This window comes from Glycine soja, chromosome 12, assembly GCF_004193775.1.
Source record: "Glycine soja cultivar W05 chromosome 12, ASM419377v2, whole genome shotgun sequence".
NCBI lineage: Eukaryota > Viridiplantae > Streptophyta > Magnoliopsida > Fabales > Fabaceae > Glycine > Glycine soja.
The window spans coordinates 43,988,252-44,007,487 of NC_041013.1; the positions used below are offsets into that span (position 1 = coordinate 43,988,252).

At 32.4% G+C, this 19,236-nt stretch overlaps 2 protein-coding genes across 3 annotated transcripts; both read right to left on the reverse strand.

Moving 5' to 3' along the window:
- Positions 1-380: 380 nt before the first annotated feature.
- On the reverse strand, positions 381-6,149 carry LOC114379580 (probable disease resistance protein At1g61300). Of its 2 annotated transcripts, none has more exons than XM_028338263.1 (4): positions 5,951-6,149; positions 4,629-4,903; positions 4,118-4,201; positions 381-3,274 (listed from the first exon to the last, which is right to left on the reverse strand). In XM_028338263.1, exons 2-4 carry the CDS (start codon positions 4,891-4,893, stop codon positions 546-548), a joined length of 3,078 nt encoding a protein of 1,025 aa, XP_028194064.1. In that variant the 5' UTR covers positions 4,894-4,903; positions 5,951-6,149; the 3' UTR covers positions 381-545. The 2 variants fall into 2 exon arrangements, with proteins under 2 accessions (XP_028194064.1, XP_028194063.1); XM_028338262.1 differs by having other exon boundaries at positions 4,118-4,210; positions 5,951-6,148.
- A 2,203-nt stretch (positions 6,150-8,352) lies between these two features.
- LOC114378241 (structural maintenance of chromosomes protein 2-1-like) lies at positions 8,353-18,356 on the reverse strand. Its single transcript, XM_028336800.1, has 20 exons — positions 17,951-18,356; positions 16,297-16,977; positions 16,022-16,165; positions 15,634-15,924; positions 15,358-15,543; positions 15,114-15,278; positions 14,966-15,025; positions 14,672-14,734; positions 14,159-14,250; positions 13,754-13,850; positions 12,761-12,877; positions 12,381-12,599; positions 11,543-11,683; positions 11,300-11,467; positions 11,039-11,223; positions 10,833-10,926; positions 10,665-10,753; positions 9,806-10,031; positions 8,966-9,040; positions 8,353-8,789 (listed from the first exon to the last, which is right to left on the reverse strand). Exons 1-20 carry the CDS (start codon positions 18,266-18,268, stop codon positions 8,670-8,672), a joined length of 3,531 nt encoding a protein of 1,176 aa, XP_028192601.1. The 5' UTR covers positions 18,269-18,356; the 3' UTR covers positions 8,353-8,669.
- Between the last annotated feature and the right edge of the window lie 880 nt (positions 18,357-19,236).

Genomic DNA, 19,236 nt, shown 5'->3' on the forward strand with positions numbered 1-19,236 from the left:
TGTTGCTGAAATTTACTAATTAACATGTAATGTCTACATATAAAAGGCTATCAATGTACCGCATCACTTGTGTGTGAATTATCAGTCAAGTGAATTAGTGAATCAAAGTTTCGAGAGAAATACTCTTTTATCTCTCTTTCGAGAGGAATATCAATAATATTTTTCCCTTGAGAACGACCAGGAATATATATATAAGGTTCAGCAACACATGCAAGCATTATGCATGGTTGAAGAGAAGAAAAAACCTTCCTCTTTAAGTTGCATAACACTTTGTTTGAAAATAATATTGATATTCTTTTTTAAGAAAATCATTTTAAAGAATGATAATATTTAATTGGTGATCTATTAGTAAGACAATATTCATTTATCCGGAATTGGGATGGCCAGAAATAAGAAATACATTCATCCTCTGGATTAGGACTCACAACAGTAAAAATCAGTTTTGTATTTCAGCAAGTAAATCAGAATTTTATTTTGTATGTACATGAATTAGGAATGTGAATACTAAGAGACATAATAAAATATTAAAATCAGAATCAACACAATCAATCATACACGACGATTCTTGGTAGCCTTTCTAATTTGGGACAATGATTAATGAACAATATATCCGCAGATCCACATACTAAAATTTCTCTGCACACGGTCGTCAATTCTGGTAAATTCCACAACCGCAATCTGATCAATTTGGGGAGTATAATGTTGAAATTATCATCATTGCCACTATTACTCACTGCAAATATCTCTCTCATGGACCTACAGCTCTCGACCGATAAAACCTCTAGGTTTTGAAGTTGTGGCACTAACAATGGTGTCAGCAACGTCTCTATTTCATGGCATTGGCTGAGCTGAAATTTCTTGAGATTTGAGAACACACCCCTTGGAGACAAAGATCGTGTTAAATCAACAGCATCTTCCTCACAGATTGCAGTGAAACTATCTAAACCATAAATATTCAAAACTTGAAGGTTTTGGATATTAGTGCATAAGGAACAAGAGCTAGACAAACAGAACAAGCTCTTCAGCTTACAGCCGCCAATAATATCAATTTGATTCAAAGAAGAAAGAGGACCACTTGATGACAGAGCACCACATAAGCACACCCATTGATCATTGCGTTCCATACTCAATTTCTTAAGGTCTCTGGGTAGTAAATACAGCAATCCTTCGCATTGCCAAAACCGTACATTTTGATGATCTTCGTATAGAGAAACTGGATCATCATCAATATCAAATGCAAATATCAGATCCCTAACATCTTCTACATGGATATCATAAGTTTTAGGTCCATGACCTCTGTCCAGAATTTCTTGCACGTAACTATTGTAATTATCTTTGCCGAGAAAGATTCCTCCAAAACATTCAAGCATACTCATCCCTTGTACATCTTCTGCTATTATAGCTGAATCACAACGGAGATCCAGATATTGCAAATTGGTCAAACCGGGCAGTACACATCTTGGTGCCAGCGTATAATGCTCATTTATGGACATATCAAGCCATTTCAAGTTTATTAGATTTTTCAAGCCTTCTGGTACTTGGCGAATCGAACAACCTGAAATGTCCAATCTTGACAATGCTTGTAGCTCTCCCAATGGAGGTATATATTCCAAATTTGAACAATTTTGGAGCACTAAAGAAACAAGAGACCTCAAGTTGGACAGCGAATGCGGCAAAGATGTCAAGAAATCATTATATGATATATTAAGTACTGTTAGAGCATTCATGTGTATGAAAAAACCCTCCGGAATGTGGCCGATACAATTACCAGATAAAATCAAGGTGGACAAGCGTGGACAATTAGGTGATATGCCTTCTGGGATTTCTTTTATTCTGTTTCCCCCCAATGAAACTACCTCCAAATCAACTATCCACTCCTTCACGTCAGGTATCTCACTCAAATTTCCTTCACATTTCACCATGTAATTGTTACTCTCATTCAAGATACGGCATGCCATGTTCCTCACCAGACCATGCATTTTTGTATGGTAATCATAACCCACAAACAAAGAATGGTCTACGAGTTTATTCGCCATGGCACACGCCTCATCAAATACTTCCCTCAAACTCCTCTTTACATTTTTTAACAAACCACTCTCAACAAGCTTTTTAACTAAGTAGCTTTTTGACTGGAAACCAGAATTGTTTGGTATCTGTGCAAAATATAACAAATACTTTTGCAGGTCCTTTTCAATTAAATTATCATAGCTACGTTTTAGTACTGTGAAGACTTCTTCCTTCACCTCTTCTCCCATCTCCAAATTTTCAAGTTTATTCAATTCATGTTTCCACATAATAGTGTCATAACAACCTTTCATGGTTCTAGCCATCACATTGATTGCAAGTGGTAAACCATCACACTTCCTTACAACAGATCTTGCAATCTCCACTACTTGAGGGGGAAGTGTTGCGGGTGTTCCATGGTGTCCAAGTTTTAGCAAAAATAACTCCCAATCTTCTTCTTCGTCTTCTTCTTTTTTCAAAGGGTATATTTGTATTGTATTATCTGGTAGGCAATCCATCTGTCGACACACATGTTTCAAACGACTTGTCATGATCAACTTAATGCCATTTACTTTGCCATTTACTTTAAGAGGAATTCCCACCTTTTGTAGATCAATATATCTCCAAACATCATCCAAAATAAGTACTGAATTTTCTATTTTCTCCAACTCCGATGACAAAATTGTTGCTCTACATCTCTCATCATCTCCATCAAGTTTTACCCCTATTTTTTTTGCAATCTGATGTTGCAATTTGAAAGTGGTGAAATCATGAGAAACAGTGACCCAGAAGACATGCCTGAAACTTCCCTTTCTTTTTATCTCATTCTCCATATAAGTTGCTAGGAATGTTTTCCCCACTCCCCCCATTCCATTTATGCCAATAACGAAAACTTGGTCATCCACCAGAAGCTTCCACATCTTTCCAACATTTAACTCAAATTGTTCACCAACAAATTCATTTGACAACACCAGAGGCTTATCAATCTTATGCTTTCGCAATTTATCAACCAAATCCGATGCATAAAAGTTAGTGAACCCTAACCAATCCACATCAGCAACATGTTTCTTCAGGTCTCGTAGTTCATCCATCCAGTCATCAACATCACCCTTGCGCTTCTTGCCGCGAGATTCTAGCCATTCTAATTGTTCCTTGATGTCATCTTCCTCTCTTGATAGATCGGAAACCAACTCATTTATCACACTAATCTTACTTTGGAAAATACCATTCGAATTGTTGCTTCCGACAATAGCATGCTCTGGTGCCCAACCTGTTTCATTTTTTTTAAAATTATGGAACATCACATAAAGTTCAACCTTAAAAACATAAAGCTCTCCAACGTGTTTACAGGAGGAGTTTTTATAGAAGAATTTAATATTTTAATAAAATTAAAATATCATATGTTCAAATAATTTTGTAAAACAGTAATGATAAGAGTATAACTTACTTCCTCAAACATGATGAAATATTTATAAGTTACTAATTAGGAAGTTTCTTAGACAATCCTATTTTATAGACCATTCATTTTGACCATAGGCCTTCGAACTGGTCCATTAGGCCCACCATAATGATCCTTTGGTCAACATAAGTAAGGTCATCTTTGACAAACCTTGATCGAGTATCCTTATTTCAACCTTGACAAGATATCATTGATCGGCTCAGTCTGAATTGAGGAATTTTCAGTTAACTTCAATTGGATCATCTTTGACTCAATCTTGGTTGGGACTTCTTTTAACTAACCTCAATTGAGATATCTTTTCTCAACCTCAATTAGGTCATCTTCGCCCAACCTTGTTACATCATATTTTAATTAGTCTCAATTGGGACATTTGCCTCAATGAAGACATCTTGGAATTGTTGGTATAAGAAAAATTTATTTTAATCATAATTTTTAAAAGTGAGATGACTCAATCTCATCAACCAGATTTAGTACACATAAGTCAAGATTAAATAGGCTAGGGCTAGTTTATTTGATATGACTATCATTTTTTCTCACATGTACGATAAATAATAAAATTGATTATTGAAAATAAATGTATATTTTACTACCTAAAAAATAAAAGCACATGTCTAAAGTAAACCAACTCAAATAATGGGTACCTAGGATATGTACCTTCGAATAAACTTGTTGATTCATTATTTGTTTGATGGTTAATTGGAGCACCAACAGGGACAATCATTTCGCCAGCAACAACATCTTCAACCACTTCAATGCAATACGAGATGGATTAAAAAAAATCCAAGATTCAATTTTTCAACTTCAAGAAAAATATTGTAAAATAATATAAGACTAACTTATCACTTCAAAGATGATAAAATATTTTGAAGAAAGAGTACGAGCACACACACACATAGAAGTGTTATTATTATATCATATTATTAAATTATTAATACATAGTTACTTTGGGACCTTAGTTTAGAAGTTTGAGACTATTATAGTTAAGCCAAAGTAAAAACATAACTAATTACTAGGCAAAAATAGTTATGAGTTAAAAACTATAGAACATTTAAATAGGATAGAAATATATTCAAATATATGATTTAAAGAGGTTTTAGAAGCATCATAAAAGTAAAGGTCACGATTTCCATTCCTATCTAAAAATGCTGATGAGCATGTTACTTACCTTGTAATGGATTCAGTGTATTTACAGTTTCTTGTGGATGGATTGAAGTGGAAGCAATGATGTTGAGAACTTCTTCATTGCTACAATAAACGGGGCATTTAGTAATGCCTTGTCCTTTTTGTTCTTTATCTAAATGCAGTTTAATTCTTGAATAACCTCCACCATACGTTTTTTCACAATGCTTGCACTTCCACTTCTGCTTCCCGTTCTCTTCAAAACTCGTTACTTCATTCCAGTACTTTTCATCACCTCTAGGTCGACCCATGATTTATTTCCTTAACACAAAATTAATTTTAAATATTATGCATTATATGTGCCTTATTATACCATACAACGAAAGAGGACATCTATGTTTGACTTAACACATTCATTAAATGAATAAATTATACCTATATTTTGTGAAGTTTAATGAAATTCATTGAGTAAAAGGTTATTTTGGTCTCTAGAAGTTTATAACGATGTAATAGTTTCAAAAACTAAAAAAAATCTTGAAAGTGTATTTCGTTAATCATGTTAGTCCAACATGTGTGATTTAAGCAGTTATATTAACATATATTTAAGGAACAAAATAATAACAAGTGCTTAATTTTGATTAATTCAAAAATGAACTTTGTTACCTTAAATTCACCTATAAGAAATCTATGCAATCTAACTAATCTTCAAATAAAAGGACATAAACTAATGTTTAAATAAAAGGCCATAATGATGGTAAAAAGGGACTCTACGAACAATTGGAAAACTAAAATTCAATATCATTCATTTTTTTAGATTGAAAATCTTACTTTTCACATTTTTTTTATCATGTTTATGTCCCCTTGTTTATTCAAATATTAATTAGTTTCTATAAAAAAAAATTTAAGTGAATCAAACCAAATAAATTTTATATGTATGGAATTAATAAAATCAAAACCATGTCCTCAAATAAATAAAAAATGATGATTGTTTCAAAAGACAATTTTAATTCAAATTTTAGTTAAAAGACCAAAATAAATAATTTGAAAGATGAAGGATTAAAACCAGTTTTAGTAGAAAATAAAGTAAGAAATTATATTTCTAAGGATTTAGATTAACTTTCATTTAAACAGTTAAAGTGTTGTTAAAAAAAAAACAGTTAAAAGTGTTTTAAGCAACCCCATTTACAGTTCCTATTAACTTTGTTTTCCAAGCTATTGGGTATCCAACGATTAGGATATGCAAAATCAGATAATAAAAAAATAATAAGTAAAAGAAAGTCTCATGTCTGGTGTAACAAAGTGGTAGTGCAATCATGCATATATGAATCAATTTTGATTACAAAAGCAAAGAGAAAGAAATGGAATTACCAATTGAATTGAATAATGGCGTTCCAGGTGGTTGTGATTACTGAATGCAGCAACGGGATCTATTTGAATATCTGAAAATTTTACTAGTGAAAGAAGGGAGATTTTCTCTTCAGAACTGGAACTTGCCTCTGAACTCAATGGCTCTATTATATAGGATTAGGATGTTCAAAGGGTTGGGTATTCTTTATCAACTATTTGGACGCGGACTTTCTCAGAAGACTTGCAATTTCCTGGAAATTACTCAAAATGTGAAATTGTGACTAATGATGGCTTCATTTGTGGTCCTAAAAGGACAATGTCACCTTCCGGGAAAAAGACAATGCTTAGCCTTTACTACCCACTACCAAGTCACGAGACCCACAGTCATTTATTCCTTTCGTTTCTAATTTAGACAAATGGTAGCTATACTTTCCCTCTCTCAAACTCTATTTTTAAGATTGATTATTGTTTATTAGAAATTACAATTTTTGGTAAATTTTTCTTTTCATGATTCTTTTTTCTGATTTATACTAAATGAGAATCAAAACTCATCAAAATTGATGATTTAAAAAGACTTTCATCAATCATAGAAAGTATTTGAGAGAATGTGTAAGAGAGAATGTTATTAGTATTTTTTTTCTATTTATAATTCATAGTCAACAATTTTTTTTGTATTTTATTATAAAATTTCATTTCATCTCTTTTATGTATTAATTATTTTTTTTATTAAAATATCCTTATTTTTTAAATTTATAATTAAATGAACAGTAATTTAAACTGTCATTTTTTCTCTCCTACAAAGAAGATTGGAAAAGATGAATAAATTCTTATCAATATTAAGGATAAATTTTTTTAAAAAAATTACATTTAAAGATAAATTTAATGTTAATATCTAAATTAATTAATTTTTTTAATAAGCATAATTCAATAAATTATTTCTTATAAATAAAGAGGAAGGAAATATATAATAATAATAATAAGTACGGTTCATTATTATACTTTAAAAAAAACCTCGAGTATCTCGTACTTGAAGTTTAAAAATAAATTTAAATATATTTTTATTCTTTTAAATTTAAAATACTTTTAAGTTTGATCTCTCAATTAAAAAAAATTCTTTTTAATCTTTTAAATTCACGAAATATTATTTTTAATTCCCCATCTTCAATTTAAAGAACTAATTTGTTTTTTTTAATTCCTCAAATTCATCCTACAGAGTTAAAAATAGTATTTCCTAAATGGAAATGAACCTTTTTTTTTATTGGGAGAACAAAATAAATAAATAAAAATACCTCGAATTGTGACTTGTGAGTGTTATGTGTTCTGACTATGACTAAAAAGTCTTGCACAAATGGACAATGAGGACTTGATTTGTAAAATACTGGTTTTTACTTTCTATCTGTGTGTTATACGCGATATTTATTTTAATTTTATTTTTTATCATAAAAATTAATATACGTTAATATAAAAAATTAAATTAAAAAGTAAAGTATGTAAAAATAAAACTAAAAATGTCATTAATTTAATTTAAAAAAATCACTTTACATAACTCCATTCATTTTGAAGAAATTAATAAGTGAGATAGTAACAACCAAGCAACCCGTGGAAAGAAAGGAAGGTAAATATCTATTTTAATATCCAAAAATTAAGTTTAAAATTTCATTTTTCAAGAATTATTTTAAAATCGTCTTACACTTCCGGATACCAAAATATATATTTAGCCAAGAAATTGTATTATGTCCATCCAGCCATTTTAGTTTTACACAACAAATTGAGAGTGAATACTATTGATTTTGTTGATAATTAATTTTCATCAAAAAATTAACTAATTAATAAAATCTCTCATTTTCAATCATATTTTTTAAGACTTATCCATTGGTTAAGGATCAAGCCAGTACCACAATACCACTCAAACAATGACTTAGTTATTGGTAACATTCCTTAATTTGCTTCTAATCAAGTTTAGCAAAATAAATATTCCTATCTGTACTAAATTTCTATTTAAGCCAGATTTTTTCCTTCAAAATTATTTTAAAATTAAAATAAAACTTATTTGGTAATTATTTTTGTTTTAATGTTTGTTTGAGACTTAAAATTATTTGATGAAAAAATGTAAAATTTATATATTCTTGTTCAATTATATTTTTAGAACATAAAAAAAAATTAATTATGAAAATTGTTAACTAATTTTCTATTACACCCTATATTAACATGTTAATTTCTTTCTCAATAATAAAACAACACATACCAATTAATTGAGTCCCTAACCTTGTTGAGAATATAATATCATGTTCCTCTATTTTACTTGAGTTCAGTCCCAACAAATCAAACAAAATGATGACATCATCTTGAAAATTTGGCCCATGGTCGATTGTTTTGCAAGCCCCTCTATTTTACTTGGAAAATAAAATGGAATGAGTAAACAGTTAGAATATGACAAATCATTCCCATTCTTATATATACTTTCTTATACAGAACCAGATCATCCATATTCAAACACACCCATGTTAACCCCATCCTCGTTAGTGTTTATCATTAGTTACATCAGGAGGAATATCATTAGTTACATTAGCACTATATCATAACTTCTAAATTACTCTATAGAAACAACATTATCACATATGGACCTTACCTAATGTTCAAATTACATAAAAGCTTGTAAATTACAGGCATTACCTACATTTCTACTTTCCCTGAAGATGAACAAGTGCTAGACCTGTAACAGATCGGTGAAGCAAACACATCATTTGCTTTGTTTAGCTGCAACAGTTCGCTGAACAGTTGAAACACCATCCACAAATTTTGTCCGGAAAAGAACATTTGCATTATTGAACATGCCTTCCTTCAAGGAAACCACAATAAACTGCAAATCAAAAGAACCAAAGAAATGAGGTTATTCAACTTATTGGATGCTGAACTGTCACTAGCAGGAACTTTGAAAATGACATGTCAGAATGAATTTAACAATAGCAGAACCAAAAGGAGAAGTATACAAGAAACCAAAAAAATCACACGACAACATCAACAATTATCCTCTACCTGAGAGTGCGGAAAGTGAGCCTTTATCATTCTCCCTATGTTTTGTGTGTGGCTCAAATCAAGAGCTGCATCAACCTGCAAGAATTAAACAATTAACATTTGACCCAACCACTATGCCTATTAATTTATCGAGAATGCTCAATCCATCAAACCTATCAAATAACCATGAATTTATCAACCTATCAATCATTAAAATAGTACGTAACTAGATCTATATTATTACAAACCAGTCCATCATCCAGTTTCACTTGTTTTCATTTTTACATATTCTACTTAGGACTTATTATCTCGGGGGGGAACCCTACTATTACACTCCTTTAAGTTTAATTGTCATCACTCATCAGCATTTTCAAAGATGCTGATAAGAAATAGGACGAATTACACTTCTTCCTCCCTTGAATGATGCTAAAATTCCATTGATTTTCCAGGTGTCTCCCCTTAAAGATGAAAATCTACTGCTCTTTATTAAATTTAAATGTGAATGAACCTTTCAAGAGCACTTTTCTTCTATTTGCTAATCTTAGACATTTGCAACTGATTCTGTATAGACATTTGCACTTTTCTTCTATTGGGGCTAGGTTAAGTGTCATGCATGATGCATCTACAACTCAGATCACAAGGTTTTTTACAGGATCCACATGTGTATACATTATAGAGGCAAACTTAGATGATTTTAGTATTTCACTGTTACGAATTCAATGCAGACTCTTTACTGTTACGAATTCAATGCAGACCCTTTAGTGTCATGAATTAAGGCAAACTTAGATGATTTCAGTATTTCACTGCTTCTGTTTTACTGGGATTCTAAAAAAAATACAAAGAAACTAATGTAAAACATACCTCATCAAGGATGTAAAGTGGAGCAGGTTTGAACAGAAGCAGTGCCAGAATCAGAGAAAGTGCAAGCAGTGATCGCTGACCTCCACTTAATTCAGACAATGATTGCTTCCACACACTTCCAAATGCAACACGAACCTCAAGACCATCAAGGAAGCTGCATCCTTCTGGAGGTTCTAACTTGGCCATTGTTCCCGGTAGTAGCATAGAAAAGATGGATCCAAAGTCACTGGATGAACAAAATAAAAACATAATACTCAACCATTATCAAATGAAATAGAACAATAAAATAATCGGGTAGTCAGTAATTCAGTCTGTTACAAACTAATTCTTCCTAAAGCTTAAGTGAAGTCTCATGATTGATGTTATATCTAATAGACTAACACGCCCATAGAACAATAATCAGCCATAATAGACTGATTCTGTTTTTTTTAGGGATTTAGGGTACAACATTTTGGGCAAGCTGTAATTATATATTTCCTGTTTTAAAGGGATTTCTTGTTTATAAAGTCACTTTTGTTCCAACAGATTAGATTTTTTCCTTTGATAGTGATAGGACTTTCTGGATCCCAAATTTGTGTACATCTTCCTTTTTTATGCTGCCCTGTAATCCCATTTTTCATCGAGAGGAATGAAAACACCACTTTCCAAAAAAAATCTATATACTGAAACTCAACTTTTAACATGGATTAATGGGCAAGAATCAACCTCTTGACTGTTTGATCACAAGGATCTTATATCATCTTAACACACTCAACAATCAAAAAGCAGAAAGTTATTATGCGAAAAAATGGTTTCATATCCAACAAGCATAAATTGAACGGATCAAATTACATTAAAGAAAATAATAATAATAACTCACTTATTCACTTTGATCCAGGTAACATTTAGTGTCTCCTTCTTCTTCTCATCTAGCTCTTCAATCACCATCTTGATTTTAGACTTGTCATTCTAGGAAAAATAAATAGATAAATAGATTAAGCATTTATGGAAGAAAGTTAGAAAAAAGTGGAAATAGATTGGAAATTACCTCAATTATGTTTTTTTTGGACATCAAATCATTGTACTCATCTTCAGCCTTCTCAAACATTGCCATCACTTTCTTGTTCACCCTTTTCTCAAGCCTTATGGATGCAAAACAATAAAAACAAAAGTGTCACCACAGTAAATGAGGATATCTAATTGTAGTTGCACATGAATTGATATTAGTAATGTTAGACTTTCAAAGCAACACACCCAGATTGTTCAGCCTGAAGCTTCTCAAGTTCTTCCCTAGCTTTAGTAGGATCACGAGAAGAAAAATCATAATCAGTTCCACTTCTACCAAACAACTGTTTTTCAGAAGCAATCCATGCATGCTTCTCTATTAATTTATCTACTCTCACAGAGCAGTCTTTCTGTTCCATCTCCATTCGTTTTACCTAGAATAATAGAATGACGAGATTGTTCTTCAGCACACAATTCCAAGTTATACAGAAAAGCGCTGTTAAATATTACCTCATTTTCCATCCTCTTCCTTTCAAGATTACTCTCACTAATTTTATGTTCAAGCTTTTGCTGCTCTTTAATAATAGCACTGATTTCCTGATCACATTCCTTCATTTTTAGGCGAACTGATTTCAGCTGTGACTGAACTTGATCAAGATTATCCCGTGCAGCAACAACCTGTACCTCAAAGGGTTGAGAACACAATCTTCCTCTACAGAAAGAGAACTAATGAAAATAATTACAAATGCTTACACTGGATCTTTGTTCTTCTACTTCAGAGGCAAGATTACTGATCAGTGTTCCCAATGATGCTAACTGATTCTCCAAAGATGCTTGCTCCTGTATAACAGCTTCCATTTCCATTACAAGTCTCTCCTTTTCACTATCATGTCCCTACAAACCAGCAAGCAACCAATTAATTATCCCTCTGTAGTGATTAATTACTTACTTGGTTTAGTTGGTTACACTATCTATTTTAGTTTATTATTAATTCTGAGTGCTAAAAATTATTGAAATTGTATCCCTGTGTTTTTCTTCAACGACAACCTATAAACCACATTCCCCACTCTTGACTTAAGATCGTCAGTGTGAACTGTTTTGCTTTCTAGTTTCTAGCTGATTCCACAATCTATATCACTGACACCCAATATGCTAGTTTATTCACTCAAAAATGTCTCAAACATATGCGAAGACAGGACTGTAAAGAAAAAGTATAAAAGTTCTAAAAATTCAATTATGCTAGCTACTTTCAACAATTGCAGGGACCATTGTCAAACATTGCATAAAAAACACACATGCCAATCAACCACATCCTCTAGCAATTGAAGAATGAGGGCATAACACGAATTAAATATACCTTCAACTATGGTCAAATATTGGCCTATCAAAAGTTCCATTGCACCATGGCCATAATGGAAATCTCCAATAGGCCATCACAGAAAATCCAATCTTTCATCCAAACATGATTTTGGCACATGCTTACAAACTAGAGTTTTACAAGTACAACTAACTACTTGACAATTATCCAGTTGTTATAAATCAGTTAAATGAATCATGATATGATTTAAAAATAATAAATTTTCAAGCATACCTTCAGATCTTTTAATGATGACTGCATTTGAGATTTGATTGTCTTTATCTTTTTCTCCAAGCCTTTTAGCCTACTTTCTCTGTTATTGTCATGATCTTTGATTGATTTCTCAAGAGATGAAACAGTTTTAACACAGTCCTTATATAAAAGTTGCTTGTCCTTCACTGTAGATTTTACTTCATTAAGCTCTTGCTCAATCTTCTTCACTAATTCTCCGAGCTATAAAGAAAAATGAGATGAGGATTAGGGTGAAAAGGAGCAGACAAAGATGATTAACATGGAGAAAAATAACATTGGAAGTTACATGGAACTAAGGTAGAATTGCAGTGTTTGTTCATGAATCAATTTTAGAATTTAGACAAAAAGAAAGGAATCAAAACCTTATGATGCTCATTTTGCTCAGCTCTGCTCTGAAACAATGAAAGGTCGTACAACTTCAGTTCTAATTGTGCTTTGAGATCTATAAATTTTTTCTGAAGTGGGAGGAGCTTTGAGATCTGGATTTGAATATAAAAAGACAATACAAAGATTTATAAGATTGAAATTATGAGCTCATATACAAAAAAATTGGGATAGAAAAATGACTAAGCTTGAAGATTATAAAAATTAAAGTAATCAATACACAAATATATGTGTAACAAATCTCCCAAGTCAAAAGAAAATCATAATGAGAGTTGAGTTCAGTCCATACATAACAGCACTATTTTTTTGTATGCCTTTGTAAAATGTATTAAGACAAAATATGTGTAGAAATATGGTCAAATTACTACTTGGCAACCATCTCTCCGAGAGGTAACTTTTGGGGATAAGCTTAATCCATTTCTAACAAATGCTAAACCGAAACATTGTGAAACCAACTAGCATGTACTCTTATCCCTGCCATTATATTTTATCCTCTCACACCACACCACCATTTCATATGAACAATGAAGCTTTCAATCTTTAAACTTCTACTTCTTGGAATTTTATTTTTGTTGAAACTTTCCTGATTGAGAAACTTTAAATTGAAAGCTCTCTATAGGATAATTTACTCTTTTCCAATAGGATTTCAACTTTAGATTCCACTGAAGATTATTATTGCATTGACCTATTTTCAAGTCAACACCAATTCTCCAATAGTGTTGGCTTGCTGATCTATCTTAGTAGTCCAAGGTCTCCAAAACATGAAATCTTTTAGTTGGCGCAGACATTTATGAAATTTTGAGGAAAACTGGATCTTTAAAGAGAGCAATTTATCATATGCATTTCTTATTTTGGCAGTGTGCCCCCAAAAGCAGTGATTTGGTGACTTTGCCTGAAGTGAAATGCCAGAAGGATCAAAGTGTTTTCTAAGTTTCCATGTTATTCTGGAAAAAGGTGTGTTCATAGTCTACCTTTGCCTCAATCTCTGACAACCTTCTTTGATGCACTGAAAGTTTTGACTCAGCCTCAGACAAAGCATGAAGTTGCCCCAAAAGATCACCACCTCCCCTGTTACAACAAACAGTCATAACATATCCAGAAATATATATATATATATATATATATATATATATATATATATTTATGTGTGTGTGTGATTGCTTAAAATGCCATCAGATACTAGCATTCAACAACTAAGGGACTGCATTGGTTAGTAGAGAACGGTACTTGTTCAGCTAAAACAAATAAATTCTGTAAACTTGTTAAAAACTCATAATATTCTATGCTTTTCAGATCAGCATATTGTACAGAGAATAGGAGATATATGTGCATTCCAGTTACAATTCTAATAATGATAAAAGAAGATAGCACCATACTTGCGGCTTCCACCCGTCAGAAGACCACTTGGCTGAAATATATCTCCTTCAAGAGTGACACTTGTGGTGTGAATCTCCCGATTAAATGCCACCTATTAGGCATCCAACAAAAATGCAAGACAATTTGAGCAAGATGATCATGTGGTAGAATAGACAAGTATGATTGTAAAAACCAAAAATTAGATGAAGTATCACATATGAAAACAAATAGGACTCAACTAGTTAAATACAGACATTGTGCACCAGAGTTTAAAAGCATTTCTATTTAACATTACATAAATGTACAGTAAGGAAATTATAGTATGTTACAAAAACATTTAAGAGCTGAGCATACAGTAGCCAAATACTTATAGAAAAGACCATCAAGCTCCAAAGTTATGCATATGAAAAGCACAATGCAGATCTAAAGTACAAAATGTGGACAACATAATATAAGTTAAGGATTTATCCCACATTATAAAATTAATGTTTCATGTAAATCAACAGAAAAAAAGGGGGGGCATCACTCATTACCTCCTTTGCAGCGTCAATGGTTTTGCAGACAAAGGTTGAACCAAATACATATTCCATTGCACTCTAGGAACAAATATAAAATTTAGTTAGAAGAGAGTGTAGTCTAACGTAAAATGGAACCTAAAATCTAACCGAAATTTCCAGACAGAAGCTGGTCAAGACAGCCGGCATGATAAAATGCAAAATAAAACTGGAGAAGAATATTAGAACTTCCAATTGGTATGGAAAATGCCTTTAGTACCCATGCATTAGATATCATTGCATTATTATAAATTGAAATTCAAAGAAACAAACCCGCAATTCTTCTTCATAACCAACCAAAGAAAGAGCTACTTCAGCATTTCCCTTGCCCACCTGAAATGAAAGTAACAAAAATCTTAGCTGCTAGTGATAGCAAAAAATAAGTAGATAAGTATATTACAAAAAAATTGCAGAGACCAACCAATCTAACAGCAGCTTGTTGAACTCTGGAGGAAACACTGTAGGATTGTATCTTGTTCAGAGGTATAATTGTCACTCTTCTTCTAAGATTGCCATTCTGTAGTAGTTGTTTTCCAGTATTTTCTGTGTCGACAACAACATTATACAACTTTCCAGCAGCTGTAACCTGAAAATGGCAATATTCCAAGGCTTAACATAAGAATTTTCATTTATAAATTCAGGTACAAGTTATTATGCTGTCCAACCTCTAGGGCAGTCATTGTGGACCTATCCTTTACTTTGATGAGTTTTGCAACAACACCTTTCACCTTCGACCTATCAAAATTCTTAACAGGATCACAGTATGTAAATTCAACATTTGCCAGGTTTGCTGAAAGATTGCGTATTTCATCCTTCAACTTTTGCACACAGTCCATCTCAGTCATACGCTCCTAGATGATAATTTACAGGAGAATTTATTTAAACAAGACTCAAACCTTTTTACATTGGAAAGCAACTAGCAGAAGAGAAACCAATCAAACCTTTTGTAAATCTTCCATCTCACCCTCTTTATAAGAAAGAGACTCCAACTCCATTCTAACATTCCCCACATCTTTTTTTCTAGTGCTGAGCTCATTTTCAACAGCATTAGCTTCTTCACATTTTGACCTTAATTGACTTGTTTTCTCCTTCAGTTCCTTTTCACAATGGCTAATTTTGGCTTTCAGCTGTTTCAATTCTGTTTCAGTACTCCCAACTGCTACCTTTGCATCCCTTAATTGATCCTCTAAGCATTTCTCTTCATTACCACTGCTCTTGCCAGCTAAAACACCCTGTCAAAATTTTTTAGCAACAGGATAAAATTAACACCTCAATCTAACAGAAATCCCACTGAGAGACATCACAAAGCCAGGCAACTTAAGCCTTTACCTGGTATTCTTTTTCATGCTCCTCTAGACTCTTTGTGAGCTCATCAACTTTATTTTTCAGATCTGCCGCCCCCTCTTCAGCCTTTTTAACAGCAGAGGCCTTCTCTTGTACAGAATGCTTCAATTCTTCAATATTTTTAACAAGCTTAAAACACAAAGGTTCAAAACCCAAATATCAGCTTCACAAAATAGAAATATTTCAAAACATTAGCAGCATAAGAATTTGGTACATAGTATTGTAATTGAGCAAACAAATCCAGAATATCACTGACATACATTTGCTTTGTTGGCTTCTTCACTCCTCAAAGTGTCTTCTTTATTATTTAGTACAGATGTCTCCCTCACAAGATTCTGGGAAAGTGCATCTACCTTCTCGGACAGAGATTTCATTTCTCCACCCATGTTTGCTTCCTTTTCAGCAGTCAACTGAGTTATTTTGGTCTCCATTTCCTTTATTTCCACCTTATTTATCTTAGCAACGTCATCAATCTCGGCTATCTTGGCTTTCACTTCTTCCACCTCAGAAGCAGCATTGTCTTTAATCCTCTTCGCTTTAACATACTCATAAGCAATACAAAATCTTCTCAACCTATCTAACTCTGCATTGCCATTAGCCCATTGCATGTACTGTGTCTTTTCTTTCCTTAACTTCTCCAGAGCAGGCAGTATCTCCTGGTCAAGAAGCTTGTTAATCTCATCAACCTTACTCTGCTTCTTCTCAAGTGTTTTAAGAGCAGCCTCTTTCTTTGTCTCATACATTCTCGTCCCCGCAGCTTCCTCAAGCATAGACAATATCTCTCGCGGTTTCATATTTAAAACCTTAGTGATGCGCCCTTGCATTATAAGGAAATGTGGATTATTAACATTTAGCTGCACTGAATGAAAAAGGTTCTGAACTTGACTAGGCTGTGCAAGCTTCCCATTGATCAAATACTTGTTCCTGCCCCCAACCACAATCTGAATTGTACCCCCAACACATAACATAATACACAAAATGAGAACTTTCAAAGTGGAACATCAATAACAAATTTTTTATTTTAAAATGTAATACTCACTCAACCCATTATTAAAACAAAAACAACCGCTTTAAATTTATAAAGGTAGAGACAGTAAATCAATTCAAGCAACTTTTAAACTCCTCAAGCGTACTGCTCAACTCCTCCCCTCACAGACAGTAGGCTGACCCTAATGGGTTAGGACTTTCAGTATATTCTAATTGATGGATAACAATTAATGACTGGATGACATTGTAAAAAACATTTAACACTGTCAGTAGTAATTCTTCCTCGCCAAAATAACCTAAAAATGGAAACTTAATCCATGACTTGTGGTAAAGTACCCTAAAACCGAAAAGTTGAAGCATCGGAGGCAAACAAAGCTGAAAGATAAAACCAAAAACAAATCCTGATTTATTTCATTTCAAATAATAACATTTTTTAATGCTAATTATCAAACAAAAACAATAAACAGTATCTCAACAACAAAAAACTACAAAATTGATACATAACTTAAAAATAACCTTAAAATGGAAAATTAAGGCACCGGACACAAATAAACCTGAAATCTAGAAGACAAAACTACAAAAATTAGCAAACTAAGTTGGGCCAAGTAGTGAGGAATTCAGGTAGTTTGTATGAGGTCCTATGTAAGTTCCAACTTCATTGCCCATATTGTATACTAAAAAATTTAAAATAAATAAATAAATAACTTAACTGCTAGAAATAAAAAGTCAAAATTTTCTTTCCTTCCACCATTTCTTCAATTCAAATGTCAAAATCCTTAAAAAAATCTTAAAATGGAAAGTTAAAACATCAAATTCATATAAAACCTAAAATTTGGTGACAAGACCTAACAAATTAACACACTAGGGTGCAAGATCCAAACTTGTTTGCTACAGTCATAAAAAAAAAGAAGAATTAAAAAAGTGAACCTGTCTTGTTACTGTGATCTCGGAGTGTCCTTCGTATCCGAGAGGGCTTCTGGAGCTGTGGGAGTTGTCGAAGACGACGGAGACGGTGGCCTTGGTGATGCCGGCCTGGCCCTGCTTGTATACGAGTTCCTGGAGGTTGGAAGCCCTGACCTGCTGCAAGTTGGTGATGCCGAGGACGAAGCAGATGGAATCGAGGATGTTGGACTTGCCGGAACCGTTCAAGCCGGTGATGGCGTTGAAGAAAGGGTCAAAGCCCGGAACCACGGTGCGGGTCGCGTAGGACTTGAACCCTTCCAGGCAAATCTCCTTGATATACATCGCCGGAGAGGGAGGGGAGGAAATCACGGCGTTTTCAGGGTTGATGGGAGCTGACTGACTCGCAAAGCAAAGGCGGGAAATTTTAACAAGATTCAAATGACCCTCGATTTCGCCACTTTATTTAAGTTTTGCATTTTATTTTTTTTACTTGATCAAAAATACTCTATTCGTGATACATAATTCTTATTAGTTAAAGAAATTTTTTTTAAAAAAAACAAACATTCATTTTTTTCACTAAATAAATCATACTTTTTGGGTTTTTGAGATTAAATTGTTACTAATTTAGATATACAGAAATCAAAATAACCATTTTTAAAATCATGAAAATACCGAAATCAAAGATTATGAGGCTTTAGAATGACTATTAATTACTTGATAAAAAAAAGAATGATTATTCATTAAATATATTTCATTTGATTTTCATTTATTAATAATATGTAAACCTAACTCATAGAAGTAATGTAACAGTGTAAGAAAATTAATAAATATTTATTCTTTAATACAAGTGAGTGAGGATTAATATCTCAAATATAACATCAAGTTTTGTAATCTTAATCAATTTTTTTTATAAACCCACAAAATTATATTATTCTAGAAATTTTCTAATTTTTTCTCCAATAGAAAATCAAACTTGTGTGTCATAATTGTCTATAAATTAATTTATATGCAAATAATTACTTGGTATAATTGTTCATAAATTAATTTATATATCCGTATAAAAATATTTTGTATAAATGAATGTGATGCTGATACGTACATAAAAAAGGTATACAATTTTTTGTGAATTACTTCAGAAACTAACACCTGAAACTTTTCTATTTAAGATTATTCTTGTTTGTAAGTTTGTATATTTATTTATTTGTATGTAAATGAATGTGAGACTGATACGTTAAAAAAAAGGGTATAAAATCTGTATGAAATTACTTCAAAAATTGACACTTGAAACATTTCTATTTGAGATTGATCTT